Source organism: Marmota marmota, unplaced genomic scaffold (genome assembly GCF_001458135.2).
Source record: "Marmota marmota marmota unplaced genomic scaffold, marMar, whole genome shotgun sequence".
Taxonomy (NCBI): domain Eukaryota; kingdom Metazoa; phylum Chordata; class Mammalia; order Rodentia; family Sciuridae; genus Marmota; species Marmota marmota.
Genome location: NW_026000108.1, coordinates 2,009,612 through 2,024,987, shown reverse-complemented (window position 1 = coordinate 2,024,987; position 15,376 = coordinate 2,009,612). Strand labels below are relative to the sequence as shown.

General features: G+C 42.2%; 1 protein-coding gene across 7 annotated transcripts in view; it reads right to left on the bottom strand.

The window, feature by feature from the left end:
• Fam193a (family with sequence similarity 193 member A) overlaps positions 1 to 15,376 on the bottom strand; it is a 128,856-nt gene that overhangs the window by 44,952 nt on the left and 68,528 nt on the right. For all 7 annotated transcript variants that reach the window (XR_007340948.1, XR_007340949.1, XM_015481893.2 and 4 more), the window contains 5 exons: positions 8,445 to 8,522; positions 7,158 to 7,270; positions 6,782 to 7,024; positions 5,101 to 5,254; positions 4,808 to 4,987 (listed from right to left, as the gene is read on the bottom strand). Coding sequence is in view for 5 of the 7 variants with exons in the window: in XM_015481893.2 (XP_015337379.2) it covers positions 4,808 to 4,987; positions 5,101 to 5,254; positions 6,782 to 7,024; positions 7,158 to 7,270; positions 8,445 to 8,522 (768 nt within the window). In the remaining 2 variants the exon portion in view is untranslated. The remainder of the gene's footprint in view (positions 1 to 4,807; positions 4,988 to 5,100; positions 5,255 to 6,781; positions 7,025 to 7,157; positions 7,271 to 8,444; positions 8,523 to 15,376) is intronic.

Here is a 15,376-nt window from a genome sequence, read left to right as displayed (position 1 = left end):
AAAAAAAAAAAAAAAAAAAAAAAAAAGAAATTATCCATATGAAGACAAGCAGAAACTAGAGTAAAGAAGGGCTGGGGTTGTGGCTCAGTGGTTTGCTTAGTATGTGTGAGGCACTGGGTTAGATTCTCAGAACCGCATATAAATAAAAAATAAAGGTCCACTAACAACTAAAAAAATATTAAAAAAGAAAACAAAGAGAGAGAGAGAGTGTGTAAAGGAAAATATAGACAGAAATCTTTGGGGAGAGCAGCAAACACACCGGCATGTATGCAAAGAAGTCCCAGGGACAGGAGCGGGAAGGGTCTCTGAGAGGAAAACTTAAAAGAAACAATGTCTGAAACTCTTACTTTTCAAATGGGATGAAAACCATTAATCTACAGATCTAAGAAATACAAGGAAGCTGAACATGGATTAAAATAGATGTACATAACCACCTTGGAAGCTCCTGCAGTCCCGCCTCCATAAAGAAGCACAGGCCTGTGTGGAGGACTGACTGTCCAGCAGCTACACCACTCTGTGTGGGATTCTGATGGTGGGGGAGGATGTGAGGTGCAGGCAAGGGGCGTAGAGTTCTCTGCACCTTCTATTGAACTTTGCTGTGAACTTAAAACTATTCTAAAAAATAAGAAGAAAAGAAAGACATTTATATGTAAAAACTGAGAAAATTCAGTGCTAGCAAACTGGTCCTACATGAAATACTAAAGGATGTATTTCAGCTGAAATTGTAGTGGCACCCTCTCCTTAACAAAAAATCTTAACTAAGCTTCTCAAGAAATTTTCACCATAATTGATTTTAAGACTATAAGCAAAAGAGTCTCTACAAAAAGTTCAATGTAGTTAAACTTTCTATTTTCCTGTTGCTCTATTTTACTTGGCCACTGGCCAGAAAGAAATCAGCACTCCAGGTGCTCAATGCCCTTTCACTTGTTTTTCACAAACATGTTTCCAGTATAATAATTTGTAAAAGTATGTTTGCAAATGCAAAATGTGATAAAAAAGACAAATCCTTTAACAAGGCCTCTGGCCTTGAGCTGGAGTTTCATAGAGATGTCTACATTTCTATGGAGAAGTTACCTATTGGGCTCCATGGTAACAGCTGGCAGGGGAGGGAAAAAAGGGGAGAAGAAGCTCCCCCCTTTTTAAGAGCTGTACTTGAAGGGTTAACTTGCCCAGAACAGTGAAGAAAAAGCTGCTTTTATGTGAACTTCTGCAGACTGTGAACTTCTGAGCCCCTTCCCTTACATGCTGGGTATAAAATTCTGAAACTACCTGAACTCGAGATTCAGGGGATTGATTGATTACTGCAAAAGCTTTGCCCTCTGAACCTGGTTGCAGCCAAATAAAACTGTTTCCTGCTATCTTCGGTGCGTTGCCTCGTCTGTCCCTACAACAAAATGAAATAATACAAATCCCCACACACAAAAAAAAAAAAAAAAAAAAAAAAAAAAAAAAAGAATGCCAGAAGAGGTAAGCAAGCTGGCAAATGGAAAATATCACATGTTATCTTTTGTCTTTGCTTATAATTTCTCTAAAATTATGAAATTTAAAAAAGCAATAATTTTAATATGCTGGGTTTATAACATATAAATATAATACACAGAATAATAATTTGAAGGAGGAAGAAGAAAATAGAGCTGTATTAGAGCAATGTTTATCTATGTTACTGGAATTAAATCAATATTAACCTGGAGTAGATTGTAATAAATTAAGATGCATATTGTAATGCTTAAAGCAGCAACTTGAAAATGACTAAAAAAAAAAAAAATCATTAAAGAATTAATGGCAGGACTAGGGCTAGAGCTCAGTGGTAGAACACCTGTCTAGCACATGTGAAGCACTGTGTTCAATCCTTAGCACACATAGAAAAACAAATAAAGGTATTATGTCCATCTACAACTTAAAAACAAAACAAAACAAAACAGAATTAATGTCAGAAGCCAGGTATGGTGGCACAGCCATGTTAATCCTGGCAACTTGGGAGACTAAGACAGGAAGATTACAAATTCAAGGCCAGCCTGGACAGCTTGCAAAAGCCTGTCTCAAAATAAAAAATAAAAAGAGCTGAGGATATAGCTCAGTGGTAGAGTGCTCCTCAGTTCAATTCCCCAGTACCATTTAAAAAAAAAAATAGTGACAATTAAATGGTATTAATGGTCACTAAAAATTTTGTTTAATGTCTGAAAAGGCAGAGGTTGATAGAATAAAAATGCAAGGTCCAACAAGAAGATCTGAAAGCAAATTTAGATTTGAAGACACAAAGAAGCTGAAAAATATAAGGAAAAAAAGTATAATGTACATACAATAACCCAAGAAGCTAAACTGGCTTCATTAATATCAGATATAACGTACTTTAAAGTAAGAAGTTATCAGTAGAGAAATATCTCATCATGACAAAGGGGTCAATGTACTAGGGAGTTACAATGACATGTACACACATTCAACATCATTCCCAAATGTAGAAATCAAAAGTTGGCAAAAGTCTTTAGTATGATTCCCTCAGAAACGGGAAGAACTAGAGAGAAATCAGTGAGGAATCACATCCTATCTGCATACCCATGTCCCTCCAGAATCCACGGGGAACTAATCTCTAAGGGTGGCTCTCAGGAGTCAGGTTAGTGCATCTCTTCCAGAGGCCCTGGCTGCTTGGCCCCCAACCCCCACCTGCCGATTATACCAAGATTGCTATCTGTGAGAAAGCAGGTCTGCCACGCTAGAGAGCGAACCCTACTATAACTCCAAACTCACCTTAAGCAACTGTCATGTGTGGTACACATGTAAGGACAAACAGAGACCAAATGAAGAGAATGAATTTTAAACCCTTGCATTTACGGCCCATCAATTTTCAACAAATCATCAAAGCGCTTCTGCAGGGGCAAGGCCAGTCTGACAGAGAGCACTGGATAATTGGATGTCCATATACTTAAAAACACAGATGCAGACTTTAACCTTACACCATAAGCAAACTCTTAGTCAAATGAATCACAGCATCTAAATAAGTTACAAATCTTCTAGAAGAAAACAGTTTTGTGTTAGGCCAAGTTTTCTTAGAGAATGTATCAAAGGGATGGTTCTGAAAATAAAAAAACTAATAAATTGGAATGAATTAAACCCAAAGCTTCTGCTTTACAAAAGACACTATTAAAACTGGGTTGGGGTTGCGGCTCAGGGGCAGAACGCTTGCCTATCACGTGCGAGGCCCTGGGTTTGATCCTCAGCGTCACATAAAAATAAAATAAAGGTATTGTGTCCAGCTAAAAATAAACACAACAATAATAAATATTAAAAAAAAAAAACACAAAATAAAGAGACACATTATAGACCATGAGGAAACAGTGCAAATCATATATCTGATGAAGGATATATATCCAATATATAAAGAAATCTTATAACTCAGTAATAGGACAGAAAAGGAAACAAATAGCCCTTAAATATAGGAAAGGAGGTTTACCTATTAAAGGGAAGTGAAAACTGAAACCCCACGGGTTACCATTTCCATATATCAGACTGGCAACAATCCAACAAAACTGTGGGGCCACTCTTTTTTGGAGTCTGGGTGGTCACCGTGGCCTTACCCAACCCCACTCACTGATGTTCTTACCCACAGTTCACTGCTGGACTAGTCCTAGAGCTGTATCTGCTTACGTACACAATGTCAGATGTACAAGGTTACTCACTGAATAGTTTGCAATGGTCAAAGAGGGGATGAACAGCACAAGTGCCCATCAACAGAGAACTAAAAAGGAAAAACAGAAACTACAGCATGTTCACATTATGAAAAAGAGTGAGGCCAGCAGAAGGGAATGAGAAAGTACGCTCTGCAGAGACATAATCTGTCAGGATGCACTGTCAGGCAAACAGGTTCAGAACTTTAACTGTGTGTGTGTTATTAGACAGCCTTTCTCATAAAAAAGGGGAAGAATAAATATTGTACATGCACATAATAAACAGATAAAACCGATCATCTACTGGGACTAGGGACTTAGTATGCAAATGTGACAGGATGGGTGGGGAAGGAGGTAAGGGCCAGATTTCTTAATGTATATACCTTTAACATTGTCTTTTATTTGAATTATATATATTTATATCACCTATCAAAATGAATTTATTAGGCTAAGCACAGTGGTGCACACTTGTAATCTCAGTGTCTCAGGAGGTTAAGGCAGGAGAATTTCAAGTTCCAAGTCAGCCTGGTAAACTCACTGAGACTCTAAGCAACTTGGTGAGGCCCCATCTCAAAAAAAGGACTGGGGGGCTGGGGTTGTAGCTCACTGGTAGAGCGCTTGCCTGGCACATGTGAGACCCTGGGTTCGCTCCCCAGCACCACATAAAAATAAATAAAAATAAAGATATTGTGTCTATCTACAACTTAAAAAAAAATAGCCTCTGCTTGCTTCTATATAGGAAAAAAAAAAAAGGAAACGAACATGAAGCATTACAAAATGAAGAAGGTGATTAGATTCAAGCAAAGGAAACAAAATTAAAATAGGAATTGGGGGCTGGGGTCGTAGCTCAGGGGTAGAGTGCTTGCCTAGCACGTGTGGGGCCCTGGGTTCGATCCTCAGCACCACATAAGAATGAAATAAAGATAATGTGTCCAACTACAACTAAAAAATAATAAATATTTTTTAAAAAGATTTTTAAAAATTATGAATTGTCTGTTTTACAAGTGTGTCTTGATTCTCTCTGATTCTGAGCAACAGAAATAACTTGAAATGGAATACTTTCACAGTTAATAATGCCCATGTTTGGGAAAAATATATACTGAGAGACTCATGACAAAAAGAAAATCTGAAACATGAAACCCTACCTGCTGGGCTGGGTAAGAAGGGGGTGGAGTGTCCACTTTACTTTCCTCTGTCCTGGGGCTCCCGTTTCCCAGGGCCCCATCTTCCTTTGGAGCTCCTGGGGGCTCCCCGCTGCTTTCACCATCCACTTCTTCATCGTCAGCTTCTGAAGAGCTACTACTGGTGCTGCTCACCTGTGGGGACTTAAAACGCAGCCTTTTGTAACTTACACTTTTCAAAGTAGAATAATGCAAAAATTAAACTTAGGCCACCATATTATGCCACCTATTGTGGCTACAAGTAACCATGCTCATACCTCATCTTTCAGGGCCATGTTTTCCCCACCACCATTCAGTTCGCTGTGGATCCCATTCATGTTGGCCACCACCTCGGTATCGTCGTAGTTACTCAATGGATAAATATCAGCAAACTTGGCTGACAATGGTGCAACGTCCTCATCATCACTACAACTGAGACAACAGACAAGGTCAAAGGGGGCTACTGTACTGCAGAGGAGGATAAGGAGCCACCTGCTGTGCACAGAAGCCTTCTTTAGATCACTGCTTGTGTTCAGAGTCCTGTAAAGCATCACTCATTACCAATACCTCCTGGTCACCTGAATATGAGAGGAGAGACCTAGAAGATCAGCATTTTTACTACCTGGAAGAATGGAAAGGGAAAACCTCTAAAGGCAGAAATATTAAGGAAATCACAAACATTTAATCAGACTAATGGATATTACATTTATTATGTGACTTGAGATGCCCTGCTACAAAACTATTCCTTCTACCACTCCCAAGCCCAGACACAATTGTTTTATTTAAAATTAAAGGGGTACATTCAGATGCAGTGGTGTATACCTATAATCCCACCTACTTGGGAGGCTGACGTTGGAGGATTTTAAGACCAGGGCCAACACAAGACAACTTAGAACCTGCCTCAAAATAAAACATAGAAAAGGGCTTGGGGGGGTGGGCAGTGCTGGGGTTGTGGCTCAGTGGTAGAGCACTCGCCTAGCACGTGCGAGGTGCTGGGTAGATCCTCAGCACCACATAAAAATAAATAAATAAAAATAAAGGTGGGGGAGGGGGAGGGAGGGAGAGGGAGAGGGAGAGGGAGAGAGAGAGAGGCATGCGCACGCACACACAGAGGGAGGAAGGAAGGAAAGAAGGAAGAAAAAGAATTATGTGGGGCTTGAGAACAAGTCCATACTGAGAACTGAAAGACTCTAAAGGAAAGGTTTCTCATTTATTATGTGACTTGAGATGCCCTTCTCAGTTTCCTTGAGAAATCCAGAGAGAGGAGATAAAGATATGACCCGAGTCAGAGAAATCTGAGGAAGGCTGAACAGCCGAGGTCAGGGGCAATAATCCCTGGCACTGGAATCTCTGCAGGGCTCACGATGGCTGCATGCTCTATGATGCACATGCAATGGAAGTCTAGGTCTACTCAAGTAATTACCTCCCTTCCATAAGCCCTCACAAATGACAGTGTCACAACTCTGAAGGAATCTGGGACCAGCCAACCACAAAGTGAACAGGCAAGAGCAGCAGGGCAGCCTCGCCAGTATGAAAGGAACACCTAGTTATGTGGGAACACAGAAGACAAACTTTCCATCGCTTGCTAACGCGATCATTTGAACTCTTAGCAAGACATGAGGCAAGCATGAACACTGGGCTGACAATGAGGCGAGTGAACGGCAGCTGACCGCCCTCCAGGAGCACAAGGAGAAGGGGCCAGAGCCATGGAGACACTTCCCTGCATACCAACATGTTTTTCACTGTACTGGCACTTGTTAATTTAACATTTTTTTCAGGTGATGAAATAAGTGTCAAACTTTGAATTGACTGATTTCATGTTTTAAAAGTTGCTTAAAACAATGCAAGGTCTTTTTCATGAAAAGCATTATGATGATGTTCATACTTCTGTAGACATCACTGTTTCTTGCGACTGAATACTTAAAATTTCTGAATCTTTATTACACAGTTACAACTTACAAAGTTGGTGCAGAGCCATTGTCTGTGAGGATGAGTCTGGGATGTTGCTGAACTGTGATGGGAGAGCTGGAGCCTGACCCTGAGCTTGCTGAGGACACGCTAGGTGGGCGCATCTCAGAGAGATAGTCGGGAGCAGAATCCACTTGGAGTGGTAGCTGGTGAATGTGGATGTCATCAGTGACGGGGGTGTCCATGATACCACAAGTGAGGATGTGTGAGAGGCTGCAGTCATCACAAGCACATCTGATCGGGAATTAAGGACAGTTACCAAGAGAGCCAACACAGAAGGTCATCATGTTCTCTGAAGGTCGGTTCCAGACCTCCACCTGGTTCAAGGAGGGCTGCAGGCTGCTGCACCCATGACAGCCCAGCTCACCTTCTCCTGTAGTTGCAGTTGGGGCAGTCAGGCATGCTCAGTCGTGATGACAACATGTGCCTCATGGTATCTGTGAAGTTGTTCTCGCCAGTAACCGCTTTCTTATTGGTTAACTAGAGGAAATTATCAAACAATTGCTTAATTTCACAGAAACCTTTCTCCATTTCATGGATCACATTTTCTAGTAATTATGATAATATGTAGAAATCAGTTTGGTCAGCTTCCTCAGGTGGGCAGGACCAGGATACAGGAGCGGCAGACCTGGAGCTGAGCTGCTCAAGGGCCCAGGTACCAAGAACCTCCTAAATATTTTGGTCTTCAGCAAGCACACTGTCACATGCCCTCATAACAGACGTCCAGAAGGCAGGCTACTGCAGATACCCAACCTTTACCCTCTATCTGTCAAGTACTCTGTATCTTCTGGGAACCAGGAAGGCAGCCATAGAAAGAGAGACTGGTATGTGGTGTTGGAGGAAGAGGCTTGGACCTGGAAGCTTCCTTCCAATTGACTAGGAAGCATCTGAGTATCAAAGGAGAAGGAGTTCTGGACCAGCTTTGGCAAATGGACAGGTGATGACTGGAAGGCCATTTAATACACAGAATAGGGGGCAGCGGGCAGGGAACTAAAGGAAAGGCCAAGGGCATTAAGCTCATAAAGGAGACTAAGAAAACAGTCCAGGAAGTAGGAATAGTTGGTGTGGCCATATGAATGAGATTAGGGCAAGAAGTTCCAAAAGCAGAGGGATCCGAGGCCAATCACAGGAAGGTCAATTGCAAGCTCTCCAAAGACCTCATCAGCAGAGGGTGCAGGGCAAGCCTGCTAGAGGAGGCTCCACCAGGGTGAGGAGGAAGGGGGCAGACTACAGATGGTCTGGCTCCTGGCATTGCGGGGGAAAGCTGGGCTGAATCCCTGTGATTTCAGAAATGGCCTTAGCCTGCAGCATGTCACCCCTTCATGTGTGATCTGGAGATAGCAACACCTGCCTCACGGGTACGCATGGGGACTCAGGGCAATGTCATCTGTAAAATTCCTAGGGCCGCTGTGTACCAACATCAGTCACTCGATGAGCACTGGCTTTCCTTAAAGAGTAATCAGAATGTAGGAAATAGGCAAATAAAATCGGTTTACCTTGAGGCTAAAACCACTGTTTAACACTGGCAGATGTTGCCCATGTGGTCCTCAAATGGTGTCCTGTTGCAACAGAGCAGCTAATGTGCAAAATGCCACTCACTCTATAAAGAGGATTTCCTACTTCCTTTAATTGCCTCTCATATGGACAAACTTACCTGTTCTTCAATGAATCGCCTTTGTTTAAATATCTCCCAGTCTTCCGTTAACATGCGCTGTTTGGTTTTCATTGTCATCTAGAAAGCAGATGTTAAAAAAACAAAACAAACAAACAAACAAAAAACCTTGGTACCAGCAGCAATTACACAGGGTATTTTCAAGGGAAGATTTTTTTTCAAATGATATATACAAGATGTAAAGAAAACAGATACAATACTACAAATATATTATCAGGCAGCCCATTTCAGCATCTTACTCAACTTAATCAAAATCGCCACAAGTGCTTTTGTGTGTGTGTGTGTGTGGTGCTGGGGACTAAATCCAGGGCCTTGTGTATACAAGGCAAGCACTCTACCAACTGAGCTATATCCCCAGTCCCACAAGTGCTCTTTTTACAAGAGGCACAGTTCCCCAGAGCCTCCCACTGCAGAGGGCAGACCATTTCCTACCTGAAAGGAGAAGTGCTCTCTCCCTGAGCCTGCCTAGGTGTAAGCACACATGGTGGATATGAGAACCACAGCACTCCTGAGCTGGCCCACTCCATCACTCCCATGAATTCCCCAGCCTGGAGACAAGTACTCAAGACTCTTCATCTAAACAATGTGTATAACTTTCTACACAAAAATCAATAAGTAAAATGCAATGTGATTCAAGAAGAAGAAAACCTGAAATAGACTAATAGTAGATCTATACTTGTTCTTCCTCTCTGCAAACATGAATCAGGCCCCAAAGTTTTATGGTAAGTTCTATCACATCCTTCATGGAATAGAAAATTTAAACTATTCCTGCAAACTGAAAAAATACAGTTTCTCAAATTTCATAAAGCTATCATGATCTTCTCACAAAACAGACAAGTGTCAAAAACTAAAACTCAATTCCATAACACCTCAGAATATAAATAAAAAGTCCTAAATAAAACATCAGCAAGTTAAGTCTAACAGTGAAGAATATCATGATCTAATAAGGATTAATCTCAAGGATGCCAAGAATGCCTCAAAATTAGGAAACCTAATCTCTTAAAATTCATACAAAAATAGGAAAACTATAAAATCAAATTTGACATGTATTACTCTTTTTCTTTTAAAATAACCCAAGTAAATAAAGTGAACTTCTTGAATTTGCTAGTAAGTGCCAAAAAAGTCTGAATGGCAAACAGTGCTTCATCATGAGACATTCAAAACCCCCACACAAGGACTGGCCAAGGGTGCCTCTGCCAGTATACTCACTCACCCTGCTCTGAAGGTTCTAATAGAAGCCCAAAAAAAAGTTCAAATGCAAGAAAGAATGAGACAGAACTATCATTATTTGAAGATGATATCATGATCTCCCAGAAAATTCAAAGCAACTGACTCAAAAACTACTGAAGCTACTGAGGGACTTTGGTAAGACGAACGGTGCCCCTAACTCTGCCTTCCTGTTTATCACCAAGAACACATTAGAAAGCATACTCACAAAACAGGACCCAAAACTAAGAAACTCCATGGCATAAACTTGGTAAGAAATGCACAGACTATGCAGGATAGAAAAAAAGACCTAAAAATAAGGAGAGATCAGATTCTTAGATGGAAGGATTTAATATCAAGGGCCAACCCTTCCTTTTCAACATATATGCCTGCAGTTTTAAAAAAAGGCATAAAAAACCAAAAATCTTTATTTTGTTTATTTCGTTTTTTATGTGGTGCTAGGGATCAAACCCAGTGGCTCACATATGCTAGGTAAGCGCTCTACCACTGAGCCACAACCCCATCCCAGAAAGGCATTTTTCTTGGAGATATTACTATTGCAAGTTTGAAAAATTATATTAGAAAGCTAAAAATTAGGAAAGGTGATCATATGTATACATATTTTATTCATTCTTTTTAGATATACATGACAGTAGAGTGTTTTTTGACATTACACATACTTGGAGTACAACTTATTCTAGTTAGGATCCCACTCTTGTGGTTGTATATGATGTGGAGTTTCACTGGTGATGTACTCATATATAAAGATAGGAAAGTATGTAATTAGTTCAGAATTCAAGAGTTATTTGGCACACAGAAGAGTCTGCTTCATGAGACTTCTGTTTAGACTGGAGTTTGCTATGCTTGTAGTAGATCAGGAGCCAAGAGGTAAGATGGGGCTGGGACAGGGAGGTCACTGGGGGTCTCCATTTGCCACTCCATTTTATTGGTAAACAACATCAATAAAAACCCACTCTTTGGTCCTCTCCTCACATTCTCTAGGTCAAAATTAGTTGGGGGAAAAACTTGGGTAACTGCAGTGTTATGTATATATGTATCAAACAAAGAAAACATAATTTTAAAAAGCAAAATAACATTTCAAAGCTGTCAACTGCCCCTTGCATTCTGTTTCTTTGTGAATAAAGACTCAATTATTTTACAAGTGCTCTACATTTTGAAATCTTTGGATTAGCATAAAATTTCTAAAATGCTTACTGATGAGAACTAACTAATCTCCATTTCATTGCTTTAAATTAAATGACAGATTTAAATGGTTCCATAGGGGACTGCAGTAACACAGTCACGAGATAGGACACCTGGGGCCATCGTGAGGGGGAAGGGCAGGAAAGATTTCCCCATCCCTGCAACCATCAGCGTTCAGAAGAAAACATGACTCTGATGATACCCTGATTTTGAACTTCTGGGTCTGGGCTTCCAGAACTATGACAAAATACATTTCTATTATTTTAAGTCACCTCCCTCATTCTGCAATGACTCCATGGATGCTACTAAAAGTGGCTCAATTTCTCAAATTTGTATTATAATGTCTTGATTTCTCATGGTTTTTGGTATAGAGCGAAAAACAGCAATGTATCTTCTGGCTGCTTTAGTGGAGACAATGTTCTTTCTTTGTAAAAAAGATAGGACAGAGGGGAATGGTGGCATACAACTGTAATCCTAGTGGCTCAGGAGGCTGAGGCAGGAGGATCACAAGTTCAAAGCCAGTCTCAGCAACTTAGCGAGACCCTGTCTCAAAATAAAAAATAAAGGACTGGGAATGTGGCTCGAGCCGTAGCGCGCTTGCCTGGCATGCGTGCAGCCCAGGTTCGATCCTCAGCACCACATACGAAAACAAAGATGTTGTGTCTGCCGAAAACTAGAAAAAAATAAATATTAAAATTCTCTCTCTCTAAAAATAAATAAATAAAATAAAATAAAAAGGGCTGGAGATGTGGCTCAATGGTTAAGCACCCCTGGGCTCAATCCTTGGTACAAAAAAAAGACAGAATTTTAAAGAAATAAATCCACTATCAGCTTTACTTTTTTCTTTTCTTTTTTTAGTTTTTTGGTGGACACAAGATCTTTTATTTTACATTTATGTGGTGCTGAGGATTGAACCCAGTGTCCCGTGCATGCTAGGCCAGCACTCTACCACTGAGCCACAACCCCAGCCCCATCAGCTTTACTTTTTAAGTGATACTGTATTTTTCTCCCAAGAGAAAGCATTGCTATTTTTACATACATTTCCATTTTCACTAGAACAGCAATGATAGCAATGTATATTATGTTAGTGAATGAAACCAATTGCAGGCAACAAACAATTCTAGGAATTATTACTCTCTTAAAGTATTCTTCAGTCATAGCAAAAAAGAAACTTCCCCCTTCCTGAGAGTTACCCTGGGTCTTTTTCCTGTTCAGGCCTGGTCCAACAGGAGAAATAAATCTACCACACCCATCCAATGTATACCAGGGGACAGGATGTGGACCATTCTGCCTGGAGCCCTAAGCCTGCCTGGCTGGGCCCTTGGGGAGCCTCCTGCCACCCACAGCTGTGGTAACTATGTCTAGAGCCCAAGAGCAGTGGAGGTGTGATCCACACAGAGCCTGGCACCACGTTCTTCTCTAATCTGAATTACTATTTAATTATTCCATTTTCTGAAGTCACCTAATGGTTATTTACCACTGCATAAGCTTATATAGATATAACATGAGGGAAACCAACTCTACTGAATAGCAGGAAAAATGTCAAATGTGTGGAGGGAGGCAGCAGTCCCACTCAGAGAAGCTCCCAGACTCCGGAGTCTTGAGAAGCCAGCCTCCCCATTTCTATACCAGGATAGGCACTGCCCACATACCTGGGGGTCTCCATTTGCCACTCAAGCCTAGCAGACAGTGCCTCCCCAGAAAGTGTTCTGCAAAGCCCTGATGAGCACTGAGCAGCAGGCACAGAGATTACCATCCCCACTGTCAGGAATATGTGTGTTCCTTGATTTACATCTCAGAATGGAGGGGACCTGAAGGTCTTCTAGTCCAACCAGGCCTGAAATCTCTGCCAACTCACTTCTGCACATTCCCTACCCCAAGAATCATAGCATCTCCATACCAGAGTGCAGGGCAGAGATGAAACAGCTTCTCAGTTACTGCAATGACTACTACAGCACTGAAATGGGCCCTGAGACATTTATCTCCAGGCCAACAGCAATTGCCAGCTGGTACCATCTGGGCGCGCTTTGGCAGCTGCCCTGCAGTGAGCTAACCGTCTACATGTAGAAGGCTCCAAAGGTGCTGCATGTGGCCTGCTGTAGTCACAGTATCCACAGCAACATGCCTCCCTTTTACCCCAATACATGAACCTTGTCAAAGATAAAATGAGGACACTGCAGGCCATGGTCCTTGGAAAAGACAAGAGAGGTCCTGAGTTTATTTCATAACATCAACGCACTGGAGGGTTCCTTGACCTCACACAGTATGTCTTTCCTATAACTGAAGCTGTCAGGACAGAGACTTGGTAGGTAATATTATTTCATAATTTCACTTCCTGAGAGACGTATGGATTCAGGGCCCTTCCATGCACCTCTCACAAGTAGCTCCTCTGGTAGCCTTGAGGCCCTTGTCATCCGCAGTGGCCCTTCCCTGGGTCCAGGAGCCCCAGTGCTCCTGTCTCCGTTACCAGCTGCAATAGCCCTGCTTCCTGCACCTCACTCCCTCTCCAGCTCCTCATCAGTTTCCTTCCACCATTCCCTTGAGCCCCAATGATAAGATCTACCCATAGTTTGAATCTTAGATGTTCCGTAAACATTCATCTGTTAAAGGCTTGTTTGCCAGCCTGTAGCACCAGTGGAAGGTGACAAAACCTTGAGGAGGTGGGGGCTAATGGGAGAAGTTAGATCATAGGGGTACATTCTCCTCGAAGGGGATACTGGGACCACAGCTTCTCTCTTTGCTTCCTGGCTGCCATGACTGTGCCTCTGCAGGCTCAAAGCAACAGGGTCAACCGACCATAAACTCCACTCTCTGAAACCATGAGCCACAAACTTTTCATCCTTATGAGTTAATTATTCCAAGCACTTTGTCATAATAACAGAAAGCTGACTCAAATCTAGACTCCCCCCCCAACCCGGTTTTCCTTTATAGAATACTGATGATCTGACACCCCAGTAAACCAGAGTTTCACTGCTTCTCTCTTACCTCGTTACCTTCCACAAACTACTATGTACAGCTATCCTGGGGTATTCTCTGTAGGTGACCCTTAAGCAGCTTACCACAATGCAATTCACTACACAAGGGACTACTTCTTGCAGTTTTTTTTTTTTTTCCCCAAAACAAAGCAAGATCCCAGAAGCTCCAGAGACTAAGGAAGGAAGATTGGGAGTTCAAAGCCAGCTCAGCAAAAGTGAGGGCATTAAACAACTCATTGAGACCCTGTCTCTAAATAAAATACAAAATAAGACAGGGGATGTGGCTCAGTGGTCAAGTGCCCCTGAGTTCAATCCCCAATACCCACTTCCCCCCACAAAAAAAAGCACAAAAATTTTATTTGGAATTAATGGAACACAAAACTGAAGGGAAACAATTTAAGCAGAGCTCATGAGGCAGATCCAGAATTGTAGCCTGCTGTCAATTTTCATGGTCCTGTACAGAACCCATGTCAAGTAGATCCCCCAAGGAACAGTGACCTCTGTGTAAGGATCCCTCTGCACTGCCACAGCTCAAGAGCCTGCTACAGCTGACCTCCCTGTCCCAGCCCCATTTTACCTCCTGGCTCCTGATCTATTACAAGCCACAGCAAACTCCAGTCTAAACAGAAGTCTCATGAAGCAGACTCTTCTGTGTGCCGACAGCAGAGGGGAAAGCAGTTAGCTCTCCATATCCTCTCTGCTGTTCCTTTCATGTGAATAGCTGCTGGCTACCTGAATGCTCAGGCCTGGTGGCTGAGGCTGCAGAGAGAATGCTGCAGCTCTACTCATGATCTGCTTGTCTGGCCCTCCTCACCCAGGCAAGCCACAGGCAGAGCTTCATGACTACCTGACCTGCTCCAGCATCAGCCCAACTGACACTGTTGAAGTGGCTTGGGAACAGCCCTGCTCCAACAGCAGCCTGAAGTAAGACAACACTGCTCAGTGACAAGGCACAGCTAGAGAGCAAGTCTTTGATTGCACAACCAGACAAAAACATGATTCAGGGTCACATCCATGCTGAAGAAAACTCAAAGCAACAATGGTTCTCCCAAATTCTGCCAGTGACCACAGGACAATAGGGAGAAAGCTGTAGGAGCTGATTAGTCCCACTGCCCTGCCTCTCTATTGTGCATGCAGTGCTCAGGGTGAAGCCCACTGCAGTGATGAAGGTGAAGGGCAGAACAACAATGAGCAAGAGATTAAGCAATGGCAGTAAGGCAACTGCCACATAAAGCAAGGCCTGAGCTCCCCAAACAGTGAGATGGCTTACAAGAGAAGTGAGCACATACCAGTGCCGTCCTCCTTCCTTATGGCTGCTTAATGCTCAGATAGGGACAAAAGCTAACAAAGGGCTTGGTCAGCTTCTAAGTGGCACTAACAATCCTGGGATAGACTTAGAACCAGTACACACCTGAATCCAGAACCACAGCTCTATTTTTGCACAAATAGTCTGAAAAGCATAATACAGAGCTCTGTCGTTTTTCCTTTTTACTCCTCCATACCAATGACATTTAAAATAAGACCACTTTG